This window comes from Phyllostomus discolor, chromosome 4 (genome assembly GCF_004126475.2).
Source record: "Phyllostomus discolor isolate MPI-MPIP mPhyDis1 chromosome 4, mPhyDis1.pri.v3, whole genome shotgun sequence".
Taxonomy (NCBI): Eukaryota; Metazoa; Chordata; class Mammalia; order Chiroptera; family Phyllostomidae; genus Phyllostomus; species Phyllostomus discolor.
In genome coordinates this window covers 187,357,662-187,379,375 of record NC_040906.2, presented here as the reverse complement: position 1 = coordinate 187,379,375, position 21,714 = coordinate 187,357,662, and the positions used below count along the sequence as shown (strand labels likewise).

Below are 21,714 nucleotides of genomic sequence, written 5' to 3'. Positions count from 1 at the left end.
GCCTGAAGGATTGAGAGGTTAATTAATCCTTAATGGTTTATGGGCAAAAGTACTAAGACCCAAGCTTCTAACAGTCACAGGCACTGGCTCTGCCTGGCCAACTCCCCTGAAACTCTACCTCCCCGCAGCAATGCAGATAGAAACAGAGCTATTGAACAGGATCACAGTAACGTTTCATTTACGATGGCCACAGCGACCAGCAGCTATGCTCTCCATTTGCCTGGTGCTCGACTTCCTTTAACCTCATAATCTTGTTTAAATTCTCACTTCTGTGCATTGCATGCACTCTAGAAAGGGAAATTCACAAAGAGCAGATTTGGGATTTGCCCAGAGCAAGTCCTAATCTAAGTCTGAAAATAAGAGAAATAAGTGTATACATACACGCATATGCATTTGTGGGTACACATTATAATTCTTACTTGTGTGAGACGGACATCACACATTCATAGAACACAATCAGAGATGCTGGTGTTTGGGAGTGAAAAGACAGAAAATTAGATGTAGAGAGGTCATCGTGTAGAGAGGAATTTCTGGAGTTGTGGAGATGAAGGGCTTGACCATGGTCGGCAGCATGGCTGGGCATCCAGGGCCTTCAGACTGGCACCAAGGATGTTGTGTAATCTCTCTGGGGGAGGGGGGTCCTCAGTTTTCTCATCTAAAAAATGGAGTGGTTCCATGAGATGATCAACTTTTCATTATAAAATGCAAAGACCTCTACTTCTCCACTTAAAGTTTTTCAGTGGTTTAACAAAAGTTAAGATTTCTTGTCCACGTGCAACCTGGTCCCATTAATGTCTTTCTCTCTGTTTCCCACTGTTCTTAATGCCAAACATCATAATAAGCTAACTTGACTAATTTCCATTTCTCAATCATTTCTTGTGTTTTTCTGGCTTGGTCCCTATATTCACGTTAATTCCTTCACCAAGAAGTGTACCTTGTCACATCTTGATGAGATCTTAACCGTCTTAAACATGTAGCTGTAACGACCAGTTCACAAAAAGCCTTCCTTGGTCACTCTAGAGAGGGGTGAGTTAACGCCCAGCCCCCATGGGGTATCTGTGACACTTGGTTCGTATCTGAGTGTGTGGTTTTATCTAACTTATTATATTATAAACTATATAAAATATTGTGTTTTTCTTATACATTTTCTCATCCATCCTGTGGCCTAGCCTTGAAAGAATTGTTTGGTTAAATAAACATGGCAACTTGAAGACAGGAAAAAATATGACTTGGCAAAGAGAGACTGCTCTGAGACAGAGGATAAATTGTGTCGGGTCTTGAATCTGGGGAAGAGATGAGCTCGGCTGGAATGGGAGTTCTGGATGCAAGAACATCCAGAGTATAAATCCTTCAGGACAGAGTGGTGTCGAGTGGTAAAGTGCTCTGGCTTGATGATTTGTGTGTATTATTTCTCTTGGTTCTGTGTAAAATAATGCTATGCACTTGGGAAAAGTTGGCTTGTAAGTTAAAGGAAAAATATTCATCATCTCAAAATTCATAGTATCTACTAAATATGACCAATAAACACCGTACTGATGGTTACAAATCCATTAGCACCTTCACCCCAAGTCCCACACTCTACCAGCCACTGTTGCTAGAGAATGAACTTTCTACAATGTAAAATTTATCAAGTCACTTCCCAGTGGAATTACTGAAGCCTTCCCATTGCTTGGAGGATACACTCCTTGCAAAGGTACACGAGGCCCTAGTGTAATCTGGCCCCAGCCTCCCTTTCTGGTCTCAACTCTAGCCTTCCTCCCAACATACTCCCTATCCTGTGACCTGGCATTCCCTCGGATTTCTTGAATATTGCCCCACAGTTTCTTATTCTTACTGTGTCCTCCATCTCTTTTTCATCTGGAGAAATGCAACATACCTTGAAATGTATGTCAAACATCCCCTGCTCTCTGACGACTCCTTAAACACCCACCATGCAGACAGAATTAGCCACTCCCTTGCCCTTTGGCAGAGACTTTGCGTACACACCTCTAGTGTAACACGTCAGCTACCTAGCTTGGTGACTCTATCTATCTACTTACCTATCTCTATTCATCTGCCTCAACTTTCTTGGTTTATAAATTTTTATTTTCTAAGGAACCAGACAGTGTCTGGCACATGATAATTATTGCATAAGCTTAGCTGAAGAAGCAGTCAGGGTCCTTCCTCAATGTTCCCATTGAGCATTATTTCTATTGTATCTTAAAACAGATGCCATTCATTCCGCCTTGATATCAGGAAGTCTCTTCCAACAGCTCATAACCTCTTTTCCTTCTGTTTTCCTCCCAGGCACATGGCGTAATGCTATGCTCTGAATAGACACTCAAAAGATAATTATTCAATTGAATTGTTTTGGAAGAGAAACCGAACAATTTAAATTATGGTATTTATTTCCATTTTTTAATATCTTGAATAAATAACCAGTTGATATAGGTCTAAATTTCTTATATTTCTAAGTTGGGAATAAATTCCTATTCAATTAATATATATTGTGTCACAGAAGATGCCAAATATTTAAATGTAACATTAAAACATCATTTCCCATTTATGACTTCCTAGAGTGTTTCGAATTAATTTTGGAGTGTTTGAGACACTTAAAATTTTGTTTTCCAAACAAAATTTGCAGTAGTCTAATTTTGTCTATTTATATTCTACAGTACAACTATTCACCAGAACAAACAATAGGATAATCAGGACTAAAGAGGGTAGAATAATTTGCTTTAGAGTTTGTAAATCTGGTGAATTCACAATTCTTATTTTATATGCCAATTTAATTGACAAGAAAAATCTTTCTTTTGTTCTATAGAATTAGGGGCTGCTCCAAGGAAACTGGTGTGGAATCCAACTAATATTTAAAGAAGACAATGAGAGTAAAAGACAGGTGGACCTAAACTTCAATTGAGTTATGGAGAGAAGGACAGGGAGGGAGGCAGCAGTCTCTGGGTATCAGCTACCATGGAAGGGGCAATAATGATTCCTGGGAAAACACCAGCAGAAAATAGTGACCCTTGTGAACAATGCTGGTGTCCTTGTTTCTCCCAATGTCTACCGCCCCATCTTCTCCTGAGGGGTCAGAGATGAAGGGGCATAAGAATGCTCAAAGAATTCTAATTAGCACATTCAGGCAACAAAAATGTATTGGACCTGATCACAGTACAATACACTGCATGATTATGACAATTCCAATTTGCATTAGACGTAAAACCTCAGCTTTCAATGGGAAACTGGCCAGAAAGGTGTGACTTGTCCACATCCTGTTTCACACAGTCACTCTGTCATACTTTTCAGCGTCCAAGTTCTGACATGGTTGCTGAAATGCATGTGTATATTTTAAGAGAAAGAGGGAGAAGTAACAGAGAGGGTAGAATAATTGGACTCGGCATATGTATAGCAATGTAACTAAAATATTATTGAGTATGCAATGCTCAAGTACAGGGCCCAGCACCTGGTAGCTCAACCAGTGTGTAACGGAGATAATTTTTTGAATTATATCCATGTGCTTTTTACTTTTGTATTCTGTGCATATCTTCCCCTTCTACCCACCAGAGGCATCCATTGTGGACGATTAGGAATGCTATAGCAAGAATGAAAAGAGGATGAGAGAGAGAGTTAATATTCATCATTTAATCTGCATAGTAAGAGGGTTTTTTGCTTGTTTGGTTTGTTTCTTGGTTTTTGTGTGTGAGTTTGCAACAGAACAATAAATTTGAGAACTGGTCTTTGTGGAAAGATAAAGAAACTCTACATTTTTTATTAGATGCCATTAACATAGAGAGTTAGGCCTACAGATGTAGTTTTCTGCTCCTTCTACATTGAAGCTTTCTTCTTCTGGGAAGAAGGATATGGCACGGGGTAAGTCCATCTACTCAGCTGCTCCTGACACCCTAGGGGGTTATGGGGAAGAGAGTACAAGGCAGAACCTAATGGCCAGATGAACATGACTTTGCTTCCTTGTCTGTGGTTGGCCCTTGTGTTGCGTGTGGAAAAAACATGTATGGAGCCCAAGACACACATTCACCCAGATACCACCTTGGAGAGAAGAGAAGCAAGGGTAGAAAAGTATCCAAAAGAAGAAATTTAACCTGGAAGATACTGACCACCAACTTGTTAATCAGTAAATATAAATTTTCTTATCCTCCTGTTAGGATGGCTCAAGAGGAAGGTTTGATTAGTTGAAGAAGAGAAACAGGCTACATTTTATTGTACATTTGAGTATGGAAATTTGTGATCTGTTACAAATGTTTTCAACAGTGACTGTCTGGTCTGCATTTCTGTATGTGTTTTTGATTGCACTTCTTACACTTGAATTAGGGTTCTTTGTAGTGACCTCACCTCCTTTTCCCCTTGCTGCTGTACACTCAGCTCTCTACCTGTCCCTTTCTCTTCTTTCTCTGAATCACTTTCCTCAGCAAATTCTATCTACTTTTTTGAACAATTTTTTGTTACAGACCCTTTCAATGAATGTCTTTGAGTTTTCAGAAGTTCTCTTCAAGTCTATAGATTTATGTGAGATATTTGGGTGCCATCCAAAAAGAGATGGAGATGGAAGCAAAAAAGAGAATCTTGGACAGAAGTTTGGGGAACACCTGAGAATTCAAGGGAAAGGTTCTAATTATTGCATTATATGTGATTCATTAGCCTTAGTTATTTAATTTCCTTATCGATATCTTTATTAAAGTTTACATTCGTTCTCATATGTCTCACCTTGATTTTCTGGCTTTTTTTACATTTCAATTTCTACTACCAAGTACACATAACTGCTACTCAATCTCTTTTGAAAGCTGTCTTTTGCTCTCTAGGGGCTTTATTTTTCTGCATTATGCTTCATTTTTTGGACTTACTTTTAAGGCTATACACAACAAATCCCTGCTTTGTCACCTATGCCTTCTAATTGCACACAAGGCTAGTTTTTAAGGTTTATCTTGTGCTTACTAATGAGAACCATGATCTTCAGGCTCTTTTTTAGTACTCCTTCAAGGCTTGTGTGAGAGAGCTGGGGAAATAATAAAACATTCAGAACAGGGGCTTGATGTATAATCTATAAAACATCATGTCATGTTTTTTTATGTGAAAAGAAGTACTCCAAGAAAGGGGATCTGATCATTTTGTAATTTGAGGAAATTTAAGACAAATGTAAAGGTATAAAACTGATCTCCTGGGGTGGTCTCTTGGCATTTTAGAAATTGAATTTGATTTTAAAAAGAAATATATGGTAATGCAGAGAGAGATAAATAAAAAAAAGAAAAATATTAGGTCTATGCTCTGTGTCATCTAGTCCAGAGCACTGTATGAATCACTAGTCCTTTGAGCTTTGCTCCCTATTTTGACATAGTGTAAGTGCCTACGACGTACTATGACGTGTATTGATAATTAAAGAGTGAGGATAATCAGAGAGTAGAAAAGAGCACATACTTGCAGTTGCTTCTACGAGTTAAAAATAACTTGGAGCTTCTGGTCTTTTTACAATAAAAATTCTAATGTTCTCCTTTTAGAAATTAATCAGATGCAAAAGTCAGTGCTTTGCTGTCCAGTTAAACCAGTCTTATTAAAAAAAAAAAAAGGAAAAAGAAACTGTTTCCAGGCAAAGAGCAAAGGACATGGGAATAACATCCTCCATTCAGCTCCATCCCCTCAAAAGCTCACTTGTAAGACTGGGTAAACACACACCTTCCGCATTCTATTTTTGAAATTACATTGAGAAATATACAGACTGTTATCTGTAAAAGAAGCAACTTTTGAAATTTTGGTTGATAGAAAATATCTCAAGATGCATGGACAGAGCAATTATTTTAAAATATATAAAAGAAGGCATAATTTATATTTGATTTGCTTTAAATTTTTATAATTATTAGTAAATTGCAATATTTTATTTGAAGAGAGAACTGTCTCATATTAGTTTTGCACACACTTTAAATATTTTTAATAGTTCTGAAATTCACTCTTGTGTATTTTTTCTTCTATTTTAAAAGCTATAATGACTAATCCTGATGTTCTGGCATAATGTAAGTTTAAAAATGATTCCATTAAAAGGAAGAACTAGGACTCATATTTCTTGAGTAACTTGTGCCTAGAAAAAATTCCATTCATGCATTTAATGATAACTTGTAAGCTACTTTATTCTTTTTGATAATTTCCCTTTTTCACTTATCGAAGTGCGTTGAGTAGCTGTCATGTGAAAAGAGTCTAGGGAGAACACGAAGAGAATAGAATGTTCTCCAGATTCTCAAAAAGCTGAAAATACATACAGGAGGGAAGGAAGAAAATGTACATTAATTATACTCAAGTGATTTGCCAGTGAAATAAGTACAAAGAAAGTTCGGTGAGCCCTCGGAAGAGAAAGACATACTTTTCCTCTGTAATCTCAGGAAGGCTCTGTGCAGGGAAGGGCATAGGATTGGGGTCTTAGGCATAACAGAAGTTGGGGACGTGGGGGGAAGTGAAGCTAGGCGCTGGGAACAATGAGCAGATAGCAAGCAGGAAGCTGTGGGGTGCTCGTCCTGTCTGGGTGGGATGCGAAGTGCGTAGAGGGCAGGAGTGACAAATAAGGCAGGAAAATGAGCTTGTTCCATCCCAAGAGGGGAGGGCTTTGAATGCAGGATACGAGAACTTAGATTTTCTTTGCATACAATGAACAATCACTGAAGGATTTTGAAGAGGGGTGAGATGTCTTGATTTTTCTTTTGATGTTATCGATATGAATCACAGAGTAGAAAGAAGAGGGGTAGAGAGCGTACTGTAGTTGGAGGGTACTGCAAAATTATAGACAAAACACCATGAGGTTTGACCAAGGGCCAGGTAATTGAATAGAGAGAAGGCACAAGTGTGAGATAAGCTACGAAAACACAGCTCTGATATCAACAGCTATGACAGTTAACATTTACTGGGAGGGTAGTAGGGCTGAGGCTCTTTTCTAGCACTTATTTTTTGCATGATCTCATTTAATCCTCACCTTTTGTGAAGGTGTTATTGTTATCTCCTTTTCACACAAGAGGAAACTGAGGCAGAGAGAGATGAAGTGATTTGCTCAGGTTCACACAGTTCAGTAATAGAGAGGCAGGATTTAAAACTGAACAACAATAATAAATAAGTAAGTAAATAAATAAATAAAACAAAAATTTTAAAATCTCATCACTGTCACAAATCAAAATAGTCTGGTACTGGCATAAGAACAGATGCATAGATCAATGGAATAGAACAGAGCCCAGAAATAAACCTAAGTCTCTTTGGTCAATTAATATTTGACAAAGGGGGACTAGACCACCAACCTACACCATATACAAAAATATACTCAAGATGGATTAAATATAAATCATGACACCATACAATTCCTAGAGGAGAACATAGGCAGGAAAATTTCAGCAATATCCCATGCAGCAATATTTTCACCAATATGTCCCCTAGGGCAAGGAATATAAAGGAAAGAATAAACAAATGGGACTATATCAAATTAAAAAGCTTCTGTATGGCTAAAGAAAACATCAGCAAAATAAAATGGAACCAATCATATGGGAAATCATATTTGCTGATGATACCTCAGACAAGGGTTTGATCTCCAAAATATATAAAAGACTCACATGACTCCACATCAGGAAGACAAACAATCCAATTAGAAAATGGGCAAAGGACCTGAACAGACACTTCTCCAAGGAGGACGTACACAGGGCCCAGAGACATACGAAAGGATGCCCAATATCACTAGCCATCAGAGAGATGCAAATTAAACCCACAATTAGATATCATTTCACGCTGGTAAGAATGGCCATCATAAACGAATCAACAAATAACAAGTGCTGGCGAGGATGTGGAGAAAAGGGAACCCCAGTACACTGTTGGTGAGAATGCAGACTGGCGCAGCCACTGTGGAAAACAGTATGGAATTTCCTCAGAAAACTAAAAATGGCAGTGCCTTTTGACCTGGCAATTCCACTGCTGGGATTATACCCTAAGAATCCCAAAACAACAATTCAAAAGAACCTGTATACACTAATGTTCATAGCAGCATTATTTACAATAGTCAAATGCTGGAAGCAACCTAAGTGTCCATTAGTAAATGAGTGGATCAAAACACTGTGGTACATTTACACAATGGAATACTATGCAGCAGAAAGAAAGAAGGAGCTCCTACCCTTTGCGACAGCAGAGATAGAACTGAAGAGCATTATGTTAAGTGAAATAAGCCAGGCAGTAAAGAAAAATGATCTCATCTATAAAAGGAACCTAATCCACAAAACAAACAAATGAGCAATAAAGAAGCAGAGACATGGAAATAAAGAACAAAATGACAGGGACCAGAGGGTAGGGGGAGGGGGCTAATGGGGAAAGAAGGGGACATATACAAAGGACCCATGGACAAGGACAATAGGAAGGGCGTTGTCTTTGGAAGTTGGGGCTGGATGGGGCAGGTGAAAGCAATGAAGGGAAAAATGGGGACAACTGTAACTGAACAACAATAAAAAAATGTTAAATTAAAAAAAATCTCAACACTGCAACAACACTCTGATACTCTTAACCAGTCTTATGTATTTAGAACCAGTTGTTATTGGTTCTATGATAGAACAGTTGTGGACTGGGCTTTTGCAGGCATGATGTCATTTATGGAGACAAGAAAGTCAGGTAAAGGAACAGGTTTGGTTCAAGGGGAGATGATGTGTTACAGTTTTGACTGAATTTTATGTTCATACTTTAAGGAATGACAAAATCATTAATGATTATTATCCAGTATAGCTACAGATTGAATGCAGGCTAACATCTATAAGAAGTAGTTTTAGACAAATGTTATGAATTAATGCCAGCTTACCTGCTGTTAAGACTGATTCTTTAAGCATAGCATTTGTCCTGCTTTGAATGAAATCATTAATATAGATGAGTATTTGAAAGTGTGTTTGAATTTTTCCAAGTGTTTTTGTATTTTACCAGTATAGCAAGTACTTTTAGTTGCCATAGAGGTTTAAACTAACAAGCATTTGTTTTCACGCTGAGGTTGTAGATGGAATTCTTATTCATAAATTTCATAATTGTTCTTCTCTTAGTAAGCCTTTGATTCATCTCCGAATCCCTTGTATACACTAAGCATCCAATAAGTGCTCTTTGAATTATAATGATAAGTGTTCTGTCTTCAACATGTTTAATTTATACTATGCTTGATACTTGAGATATTTTAACATAGTTCTTTAAATGTCAAATTGAATTGTATAGTGCTGGAATCAGAGTGCACTTTTGGTGAGTCTCTTATCTGAAGTTGTTTGATTTTAAGGGCTGAGTATAAAGCAAATTTCTGATATTTGTATTTTTGAAAGGCAGGACAAGTAAAATAGCTATGGGGAAAATAAATTATTTGTTTGAGGGAGATGTGTATTTTTATATTTCTCCGAAATCAAAGGCTATTGAAATGGGAACAAGCTTAATAAATAAGTAAAATGCAATGCAAAATTTAAACCAGGGACACCAAAATGAAAGGTAGGTCCCATAGCTGCAGAGTTTACAGTTATTTGGTTGAATTCCAAAATCAAATTATTTTTTCAACTAAGAACAAGTCTGTTAGGGGATGTCTAGTCTCACACAGATTGCTGACTAGAATCACAATTAGAATAATATTTGCACTCAGAGCATTTGAGAAACCATGTATTTATTTCCCATCCATCTTCCCTCTTTCCACTCTCCAATTTCTGGGCAAGCTCTCACCACTATGCTCTAAACTTTTCAGGGGTGTCCAACCCTTTGGCATTTCTGCACCACACTGGAAGAAGAAGCAGAGTTGTCTTGGGCCACACTTTAAATACAATGCAACATGTAATGACAAAAAAATTTCATAATGTTTTAAGCAAACGTACAATTTTGTGTTGGGCTACATCCACAGGCATCCTGGGCTGCATGCAGCCCACGGGCCACAGGTTGGACACTCCTGCGGCTTACTTTCTATCGATAGTAAATGGGGATCTTTCTCTGGACCTTCCCAGACCTTGAAGCATGGATCTAAAACTAAAGCCTGCAAAATAAGTAGAAAAATCTAGAGGAAGTACAATCCTTTTGACTTATTTTGCATGGTAATATTCTTTTTCTGGTTTGGCCAAGATTTATGAGTTCCCATGTTTGCCCTTCTACATATAATCAATAAAGCCAGATCTTGGCTTAAGTATAGAACCTAGAACGTGCCCTCATTGTGTTAGTTTTGTGGACTAGATATGGGGAAATTGAGATCCGAATCCAGTTCTGTCACAGTGCCGGTGTGTGACCCTGGACGAGTTGTTCCATCTCTCTGAACTGCTCACTGGATCTAGTGTTAATTAGATAATTAGACATAATCGTTCATTTTCTTCATAAAGGGAAAATGATGTGGCTATTAATGAAATGAAGTAATCAGGCACGATTCAGTGAGCCCAATGGATGCTCCGACTTTGGGCATGCCAACTGACAACCTCCAAAGTCTCTCTCCAGAGTGAAGAGTGTCTCAGCCAAAGCCCGGCTCTGAGGGCACACCAAGATGCCTGCCCCTGACATGTGAAAATGGTGAGCCTCTCTTCCTCCTGTCACACGGTGTCCTCCTCCAACCTTGTGCTTTGAATTGTCAAGCAACAGTCTCCAGTAAACGCCCATATGAAGATGGTAGGACAGTTCACATTGGCCACCTCCTCTCTAGCACTTTCTCACTCTCTTCAGGGGACATGGCTCCCTTCCACTTCCTGTCACTCACAGTTCAGTGTATTACATCTTAAAATCTCTCACAAACACGTATTTACATATTTATTTTCCTGCAAATCCTTTTACTCTCCCCCCTTTATTACCTAAGCAAAACCTCAGAATACTCTCCTGTTTCATTTGGGAGAAACTACGTTCCAGTCTTGCCTAGGAAGTTTGAGCAAAAATAACAATGCCCTTCACTAAAGAAAGGTGAAAAAATTTAAGGTTAAGTCCATATTATTAAGAAACAGAGACATGTCTCTAAAGTCCTTTATACATTGTTGATTCTATTCAGAATTTCTGTAATTTCATGGATTTTTAAAATGTCGACCTATTTATCCATTACAGATAGCAGTCAAAATATGCATAGAATGCTGCATGGTTTAACTTTCCTGTTTTTGGTTACTAAAATGGCAAAAATACTGTGTGTTATAAATGTAACATGTTAAGTTCCCACAGGTAAAGATAGTAAAGAAAAGGGAATAAGTGACTGTGGGGGAAAGAGGGAGCAGGAGTGGAGAAAGGAAAGTCACTACAAAGAAAAGCATGCTCGAACTGTGTGAACTGGACTTTGTGGTTTGAACAGAACATTTTCAGTTGGCTGAGTCGAAGAAAGACATCCCAGGCACAAGGCAAGTCTCAGAGGCAGGGTACCACATGATGCATTTGAGGAAGAGCAAGTTGTTTAGTATTGTTGGGGGAAAAGTTGTCTGAGAGTTCTGAAGTAAGGGTCAGGGGGGTGTGTGTGTGTGAAAGAGAGAGAGAGAAAGAGAGGGAGAGAGAGAGAGAGAGAGAGAGAGAGAGAGGTTGAGTTACCATTTGGTTTGGTGTGTTGTTTTTTTTTTTTGAGGTGCTTTCTACCATAAACCTCTACACAAGAATGAAAAACAGCTTAAACCATCACTTTCTAAAAATGAAAAATGCCAGATTTGTGGGACTATCTTACAAGTGTCCCTGTGTCCCTCACTGGCGGGCTACCGTGGTGACAATGGCTCAGCTGAAGGGTATCTGCTGGGAGGAGAGAACGCAGCATCAGGAACAAGATGACAGGACGTAGGAGACAACATTGGAAGGTGAAGCCACTTGTCTTTGAGGGCTTTATCATATGGCCCCATGCTGCTAATATGGATGATAAGGCTTTATGTTCATGATAGGGAGTGTGAGCCTGGAGTGTGGGAAGGCAGGGGAGGAAGAGGAGGCAAGCAGGCATTCTCTGGGGAGGTGCTGAAATGGAGCCTTCCCAGAAGCCAGCATGGTCACTGAGACATATTACATTTAAAGTGAGTGCAGGGCATATTGAGACTCAACTAGCTCAATTTTTTTAACATCCAGAAAAATGTACCTTTAGGTGATAAAAAGTTACAGGAGTACTCTGTCGTATTGCTTTTTCAGGAAGTAGACACCCACTAGTATACAACAAAATAATAATATACACCTAGCCCCACCGCCAAGTTCGATAGTTTCATCAAAGATGTAATTTAAAATTTGCATCTTAATCATTTACCATAGTGAAACAAACCAAGAGTGGTAATAGTTCAAGTGTTATAGTTAACTTTCCTGCCCAGGTGGGCTTTTCCATGTTTCGTGTACTACTCACATGAAATTTGGAATTCCTTTAGCATTACCTAATTCCTTGTGACCAAGACCCATTTCTCTGGGCACCCATCTCCTTGTTGCCACATGGACCTCAGTCCTATTGGTTTCCTTCTCTTCCCTAAGTGCTCCTTGTTTGCTAATGACTAACTCTCTCATGTTTTTCTTCCTTCAAAATCTTTTTCCCCCCAGAGCATTATTTTTTAAACAATATTATTTTTTAGATTATTAGACCACTTAAAAAAAATTTCTTTGTAAATGATCACAAACAAAATTTGCCAAGTTTTGATTTCCTAGTCTCTTTCCATGAGAAAGAGAGAGGTAATTTTCAGTCTGTCTTTTTCATCTAGTTGCCCATCTTTCCCAAGCAATGGTATGTCAGGGCTAGCCAAGACTTTGAAGGCATAAACACATCCTCCTATTCGTTCTTCTAAAGTGAACCACCACTTTCCAAATGTCTGCCAACATATTCCCGAAGGAGATGGCACCCTGCGTACATTCTTGGTTTATAGCGTGGCCATAGCCCCTTGGGATCCTTCACAGGGCTCCCAGGTAGCTTTGCGGTTGCAGCGCCCACCATTAGAAACACAGCAAAGTCCTCCACAACTGTCCCAAACACAGCACATCCTTAGACCATGACAAAGCCCCAGTGAATCACTTTCACGTTTGTGAGTGACAGTTTTTCCTAGCATCCAAGAGGGAATTTGTGTTACTGCCATTTGTGGAAAGGGGAAACTGAGGCAAGGAAGTTTACCAACTTTCTCATGACATAAAAAGCTTCCAGGCCAAACTCAGTCCTGGAATCACTCATACATGCTGCAGTTTTATAGTTAAACATTGGAAAATATATTTTACTTTACATAAAGCTTTACAAAAAGCAACCCAAGAAGAATACTTTTTTGAAGATAACTCTGACTTGTCAATTTGTGAAATTGCAGAGGCAAAAATGGACATTAAAGAGCATCTAATTCCAGCCCCACCTTTCAGGGACTGAAGCTCAGGAAATTTCACTTGTTTTAGCCATGGGGCAAGCAAGTGGTGAGCTGAGCCTAGGGCCCAGGTTCCTTAATCTTCAGGCTATCAACGCTCCTCCTACCACATCACTCAACTTTAAGATGCATTTCTATAATAGAGCAAACATTCATTAGTCACAGCCCTCGAACCCTCTGCCGTACAGTCTGTCTGCCTGCCTTTTCCCATTTTTAAGACTTGGGCTCTCCAAGGAAGGGACTGAAAGTAATCAGATCCCGCTCTGCTACCTTTCACATCTCACAGTTACCTGGGAAGCTGTGGAGAGCATCTTCATTCTCCAGAATGCCTCTCTGTTTGGTCGCCTGCAGCTCACTTTTGGATTTCCAAACCAGCTTGACCATCCTGATCATCTCGGGCAAGTCCCAGGGCAGCGGCCCCTGCTGGCACCCCGGCCGGCTGCCCAGGGAGGAGGGCAGCGCACCTTCTGGGGCTGTCCACCTTCTGCCTAGCTCTGCCGAGTGGAAATAGCGCTCGAGCACAGGCATTCTGCCCTGTTCCCCCGAACAGGAGGTAGGGCTGCTGCCGCGGCGGCTGCAGCTACCAGAGGGGAAATTCTTCCCAGGCACGGGAAGGAGAACCCCCGTGAAATCCTCTCCAGCTTTGGAAAGGCAAGCCTCCGCCAGCCTGGCACAGCCACCCTGTCCCTCCAGTCCCTCCACAAACACTGACGGCGACAGCGATTCACTTCCCAAGGTTTCTCACTGGTGAGAACTGATATTGTACTCCTTCCTTAGAGATAGAATGCATTTTTTTTCCCCTTCTCTCCCCGGCACTGACTTCACAGCATTTAATTAATCCCAGGCTACAGCTGGAACGACAGCAGGGGAAAAAGCCATCAAGGTTTTAGCATTTGCTTTTCCTCTTCTTCTGATTTATTTGTTCTCAATTCTCTTTTGGTGCTTGTCAAAGTTTGCTGAGTGGCTTGTTTAGCGTTAAGGACTTCAGGCAAAGAAGTGGGTTATCCTTTCCCAGCTTCTCAGAGGGGTCCCCCAGAGGCCAGTTATGTGGGGTGTCAGGTAAGGAGTCACCCCCGCGGGTGCAGGAAGCAGCGAAGCTTCCCTGGCTCCAGCCCTGCAAACTTCAAGGAGCTCTCACAAAACTGAGCACCCGCAGAACCAATTTGCAGCTGCTTCTCTCTGGAAGGTCTGGCTGGGGGCCACCTGCCCGTCCACTACGGTCTGCAGGGATGAGGTTTTTCAGAAGGCTCTTGGGTTGATCCTCTGCGCCACAGTTCACAGGCCGCCCTTCTCCACACCCCTCCCCCTTTGCTGTCATTTGGTTCTCAGCAAGGCTAACTGGGTTTTGGCCTATTAGTCAAATCCGTTTGTAACCTCAGCTGCCCTCAGTTGGAAGGGAAATAACATTGAATCACATTCCAAAGCTAACTCCAAAAGAAGGAAACTAGGGAAGCATCAAGATTCTCATGCAAACGTGCCGTAAGGTGGCATCTTCTGAATGCATAGTTAGAATTGTTAAAGACCCATTATAGAAGAAAGTAATAATGACAATTTTAAAGGATATTCATAGGGGGCATAAGTGGCAGTGAAAAGAAAAGAGAGTGTTGAAGACTCACTTTCCAGAGACAGAGCATGTGGACTCAATATTTGGGTCACTAACTGCTGTGTCCCCACTGAGAGTGGTTCAGTTGGGGACAATCATGGGTCACGCGTCTTGGGTCCCTCCGCTCAGAGCTGGAGGCTCTGACCTTGGGAGTCAGACTCCATACAATAAAGGGGATGCCTCCTGGAGCTTGTGTGAAAAGCCCTGGACATAAATGAAAGTGGGGTAGTATTGTATTTGGCACTTTTGCCAGCAAATTGGGTTTGTGGGAACAATTCGAACTTGAACATTCACGCGGACAGCTCCTGTTTTCTTGGGGGCCATCGCAACAATCCCGTCTTTCTCTGCATTGCAAAGTGCTTTATTTTGCTTGGCAGTTTATTTTGCTGATGGTATTTTGCTGATGTACAATCTGTCGTTCCTGCTCTATATTTCTGTCGGGGTTGGTTTGTCATACAACCATTTGATGTTTCTTTAGAGGAGGGAGCAGGAGACTTGGGGGGGAGGAGGAAGGCCATTGTAGGGTGTATTTTATATTCACTACCCTCGACTCGGTTTTTAAAAGTCGAAACCAGAAAAGGCTACTGTAATTTTGTTGTCATTATTATACCTCTAAAACTAGGGTTAATAAGTCTAGTTTTCCACACAGAATTAAGTGGCTTTTCTTTTTTCTCCAGATGGAAAAGTACACCAGCAAACCTACTAACAGACAAAGAAGGGCTGATGTCCTGTGAGGGTGTAAAACAATAATAGATTACAACAGTGGTGACCTTGAAGACACTACTGCTTATGAATTTATTTATTAAAATATTAATCAGACAGGTCTTCCTATCACAACTGGATATTCATATTACCCAATTAGAGAACAATCACTGATCCACTTATGGGAAAGGTGTGCCTTTCAAAATGTCCCTCTTTGTGAAGAGACGCAAGGAGTTAAGCATCTGTCTGGTACTCCTACCACTTTGGACAACCTGTCCAGTCCTTATCTTACCTTTCTATCAGAGAGGGAGCATTACGCCTCTCTAGAATCCAGACTGTTTTATTTAATAGGCACATGTAGGCTGTTGTACTCTATTAGCATATTTCCTGAATAATGTCTTAAACTCACTCCTCAGTCACAAACTTCCTTGACATAACAACTGAAGAGTTTCCTAAGTGTTTGACTATTTTTATTTTTGTTCAGTTTCTTTTCTTTCTTTTTTTTTTTTGCAATAGTACTTAGCATCAGGATATCCTGACCCTTGGAACAAAGGGGTTAAGAACAAAGAAAACAAATATATGATATAATATGTCACATATACTAACATATTAAGCATACAACTCATCATTGCTCATTGCTTCAAGTGTACATTTTTTTAAAAATCCAAGCATATGTTTCCACCGTAGTCTCTATATTGTTTTACATGTTTCCTTGTAAAAAATATCTTAGAGAAGTTGCAAACTGTTGGATCTCTGAATGTGCATACTTCCTACTGGAGATGAGTTAGGGCCAAGGAAACACCATTTCAAAGTTTCATTCCCAAGGAGGAAGTTACTTAATTTGAAGGTTTGAAAACTGAAAATGTTGTACAATTAAAAAAAATCTCCTCAATATGGGATTCTCTTTATCCAAGGGTAGAAGTGCAAAAATACCACAAGAAAGGTCATTCTCATGGTATTTCTGGCTCACATAGAAACAGGAAGTACAGGAAATCTTGCGAGAAAGCTTGGCTCAGGAGATTTTTGGCTCAACTGCAGGCTCAGGAGATTGGGACAAGCTGACAAGATGCTAGCATTTGTTGGACTAAAATCACTGAACCACACAAATTCTCTAAAAGGCAATTTTATTACATTTTGCAGCTAGCATCTCACAGCCTGTGAGCTCTTTTGTCTTTCAGAGAGTTACTTTAGAAGAGCATGCCTGTAAGCCTATGATTTTTAACCTTACTCACTGGGCATCATTCACCTTGGGGAAGTATCTATCTGTAGCCCGAAGTCTGAGCCACTGGGGCTGGGGAGGAGGTTCTGTACCCAGAGAGGTCAGGAGCAAAGAGGACTCATCTATGTGGCATGTAACGGTTCTCACAAATCATAATATCCACAATTAATGTGCTACAGATAGGACATTTTAATACAGACTTTCAAAGTAACCTCATTTTCCCCCAGGCATTGTGAGTCAACCTAACATCCCATTAAAAGGAAATAGATTAGTTCTTGTGTGAAAGAAACGTAATGAGAACTAACAAAGTCAAAACAGTTTGTTCCAATGGATACCTCATTGAATCAAAAATACTTTGCTGTGTGTTTGCAGCCATAAAGGAAAGAACTGATAACCACAATATGCAGTAAATGGTCAAGAAAAAATAGTCAAAGACATACATACAGTACTTCCTTAAATAATGTCATTAGCCCAATGTCACGTTCAACGTTGATGAGATTATGAGATTCCCTAAGATCCCCATAAACTCTTGTTTATATCAATTAGCATATGGTAAAATTTGTTCTGTTATATGTAATTTTGCTGTGTTATTTGTAATTTTTGTTATGATAAAACCTTATCATATGTGACTTAAAAATAAAGTACTTAAAACACTAAATACTTCCAATCATTCTAGAGAATGTATACTTAAAAAATATAACCTTAAAAACATATACTCATTTCAATTTCCTATTACTTTGAGCCTATCAATAGATTCTTACAAAACTTCATTTTAATGAAAGTCTCACAAATATTTTGAAAGTACTTTATACTCTTATTAACTCCCACCCCCTCTCTTTCTTTAAAGAAAAATTTGAAACTATCAAGGGATTTTATTTATTTTGTCCTGGCCTTTCCTCTCCATCAATTCAAATATGGATGTGTAAACACGCACACACTCACACACACACACACACACACTCATGACCACTCTAGCTTCACAAATGCAATGCAAATGAAATGCAAAATGAGGAAGAAAGGAAAAACAGGCCTTTCAACTTTGTTTAATGTGGTCTAAGTAGAAGAAGCTCCAACGATTTACAGTGTCCTTCAGGAGAAATAGAAATGTAATAACTTTCACCTTAACTAGTCTCAGGGAAGAATGCCAGCAAGTAGAGAAAGCACTTGGTCCTCAGGCTGACCATACAAGGCAGCACATGTCTCCACTGTCGTGTGGTAAGGGAGCAGAGGGGGTGGGGCAAGACCAGGGAAGATGAGGTGGGGGAAGAAGAAGGGGCTGTTCTGACAGATTCATAGTTTGATTTTACTACAGGTGTCTCAAGTGTAACCAATCATCCTCTTATTCACTCTGTAAATATGTATGAACAGCGAGACCAGCAGCAAAGGGAGAAGAGCATCTTGGGTCAGCCCCTGGGTGCTTTTTCAGGCACTGGGACCTGCCTGGCTTCCCCCACCTATAATCTGGTTTTCATTGTGAGTTACCACTTCTTGTTTTACTTTTCTTTGTGCATTTAAAGAGAGACAGAGATCAGGGTTTTGGTTGGCATGAGACCTCTATCCTGGCTCTCACATATCTTGACTAATGCTAAGTTTACTGTCTCTGACAGTTCACCTGCAACAACAAGTCTGATAAGACAGGGGTTAAGGAAAAAACAGCTGGAAGAATGGATGGGTGAATTTTCTCCCCTGTGCCCCTTCTTCCTGCTGGGGAAAACCCACACATAAAAGGAGATACTGTTGCATGGTGAAACAAAACAAAATCAGCCAACCCACCAACCTGCCCTTCCCCTAACCTCTATTCCCTCCATTACCGAACTCCTAATGCTTTTGCTGTGTGATGGTGGCATTCTTCGGCAAAAACTTTTCTAAGATTTCATAACTTACTCCTGAATGTGTAAGACTGAGTGGTGGTAGACCACACTTTTCATAATCTCCTATGCGGGTGTGTCAGCTTCAGAAAAAATAGCTACAACAATGAAATCTCCAAAGTAGCCCCTGAAAGCTACTTATTTTAAGGTTACAAGAACTATGAACTCACCACTGAGCTTTGCCTCAAACTTGGCGACTTGTCTACTAATGGGCATGGTGGCAATAACTACCTTATCCATCACGCTGGGATCTTGTAAGAATAAAATAAAATTAAAATGTGAGTTATTTGTAAAACCGTAATGTGCTTTAAAACTTTTAAATGACTACTTCTAAGCTATAAGAAATCATAATCAACAACTTATCTAAACTTAAATTTTGGCTATACTTTCCTAGGATCTATTAGAAAGCTGAAAAGTCAGACCCCTGAACCTTTAAAATCTGTGGTCCTCATAAAGATACACGAGTAGAAAAAATCAGCGACAAGGGTATTAGGGAGTGAGAGAGTATTGAAGAGTGGCCCAGTGGGACAGATAATGAGAGATTTGATCGTACAAAGTTGGGGTAGGTAAAGTAGAAAAAATCATTAAAGTGTGAATGAAAATAGATAAATAAGAACAAAGTATGTGCTAAAGAAGTGGTTCAATAGGATAAACATTCATCGTAGCTGTGTTTTGGAGGTGTGGAAACAGCCTGTGAATTGTATCTGGGGAGTGAGTTTGCTGATCTTTGCCATGGGTTATTTAGTGCTTTGCTTAATACTGGGTAAGTTGTCTTGATTGGGAATTTCAACCTCTGTCCACAGTGACTAACGGGTTACGTTTGGTGTTCAGGAGCCAAACAGCGCTGTGTCCCATGCTGTGGTAGAGAACACGTGTGTATCTTCAGGCTTCCCACTGGACTAATTCCTTAGACAAACTTACGTGGGCCTCACTTTTTTTGCTTTGGAGGATCTGTATTCCTCAAACATTCTTACAAGTTTGAGTGCTCCTAGGTGATTTCCCTTTACTTGATGTGTTTGAAAAAGAAGTACAGAACCAAAGTGTCGCAGGTTCGATTCCCAGCCAGGGCACATGCCTGGGTTGCAGGCCATGACCCCCAGCAACCGCACAATGATGTTTCTCTCTCTCTCTCTTTCTCCCTCCCTTCCCTCTCTAAAAATGGATAAATAAAATCTTAAAAAAAAGAAAAAGAAGTATAGTGTGTAAAACCAATTATAATGTTTAAAAAGTGGTTTAAACAAGGTCTGAAGTATGTTTCTACTGTTTTTACAAGTGGGATGTATGAATTCCGGAAGCTCTCATGGAGGCTGGAGGGGAGATTACCCAGGCATCCTCAACAAGCGCTGGGACATGCCTGAGTGATGCTGCTTTCCTCTCACTACAATGAACACGAACTCGACAACTAATTTAGATAGAAAGATTATCAATACAAACAACATAAAAGAAAAGTGGGAAGATGGTAAGGAGTGAAGCCTTCTAAAAGGATCTTTTGTTCCCCTTGGCATTCATTTTGTTTATGTTTATGGATTTCAAATTCAAGTTGGAAGAGGGAAATTTTAACTGGTACATGTGTAGGGAGTATATCCTACTGCCTCTTCAAAATATTCTTTATTTTCCCTTCTTTCTTTCACTTATGACCTTCTGGTGATGGCAAATTACATATCTATGCCTAAAGGTGTCTCTCAGATGCTATTCTAGAACGATGCTTCTCGAATGTTAGCGGGCATACAAACCACCTGGAGATCCGCAGGGTCCGGTCAGGCAGATCTGGGTGGGGACCTGAGACTCTGCATTTCTATCAAGCTCCCTGGGCCTGACGAGGCTGCTGGTGACGGACCATGCTCTGAGTAGTGAAGCGAGAGGACTGCCATGTGGCAGATATTTTCTGCCCTTCGACATCAGTTATTTATGAAATAAAATGCTCCAGAAGTCCTATTCTTTATGGGTACAAATATTAGGACAGTCAACATTGGTTCGGGTCCAATACTCTCCACTGGAAATAATCAATCAAAATCATAAGGTAAGAGCATGGGCTGTGTCATTTGAACCATGGCTAGTTTTTGAATTTTGTTTCATCCGTTTCTCTTCCCTTGTGCATTAACTTCAAGATAAGGTTGAGTATCAAATATAAGCCACTGTGATAAATAATATACATGTATAGGATAGAGTCTTCACTTCAAAACCAAATGTCTATCTTTGAAAGTCTTATCTCACCAAATGTCAAACAAAATTTACTTAAGCCAATTTTTCCATTCCTCCATCTTTCTGGCATTTTGTGGTGCTCCTTTTGCTATTGTCAGAATGACTGGAATACAGGCAGGGCTCTGAGCCTTTGATCTCCATCGTCGGGGATGCTCTCACCAAGACCTGCTCCTTCACTTGATTTACTGCGGCTCTATGTAAAAAAGGTTTTGGATGGAGCCTGGTATGAGCTTTCCCACTGTACTATTCCAGGCATGGAGGGATGGTGGCCAGATGACTGAGCAAACCAAAGATGGAAAAAAGAATATAGGCCCTCACGATGCTCTAGCCATGAGGCTGCTGACTCAGAGAAGTGTACTGCAATGTCGCCACCTCAGCGAAACACAAAACAAAACACAAACGATAGATAAAATAAACTCTGCCATGAGCTGCTGTCAGGTATTCCCTGGGATCCACGCAGCTCCACAGTATTTGGGGGAAAGTGCTGTCAGAAGCAAGAGGCATGTGCCATCAACTGGAAGACAAGTGTAATCAAGAGCATGAGGCTAGAACAGTACCATATTTATATGATTAAAAATTTGTACAGTTAACTAAATAGGAACACTTAGAATAAATGGAAGCATCTGCTGGTAATTGGAAACACAGATTGCTGAGTTTTTTTCCCCTGTTGTGTTTCCTGGTTCTTTCTAAGGCTAAGTGCTTTGCTCTGGTTACAGACACCTATATTTCTTGTCATCCTCTGGAGTAACTAAAAAGATAAAGATAAGAAATCTGGGAACTATTAGATTCAAAACTAATATAACTCATGGTTATTACTTTAGATAATTTTAGAGACCATTTTCCTCTGTGATGACAAGAGAATCA

General features: G+C 40.0%; 1 protein-coding gene across 2 annotated transcripts in view; it reads right to left on the bottom strand.

Annotated features, from left to right (window-relative positions):
- The window catches only part of PDE7B (phosphodiesterase 7B), a 295,725-nt gene that overhangs the window by 118,120 nt on the left and 155,891 nt on the right, over positions 1-21,714 (bottom strand). The window contains exon 1 of one of the 2 annotated variants that reach the window (XM_028509572.2): positions 13,547-14,502. The exons of the other annotated variant lie outside the window; for it this stretch is intronic. Coding sequence (XP_028365373.1) covers positions 13,547-13,784 — 238 coding nt within the window. The 5' untranslated portion in view covers positions 13,785-14,502. Of the gene's footprint in view, positions 1-13,546; positions 14,503-21,714 lie in introns of those variants that run through there. 2 annotated transcript variants of the gene reach the window in all.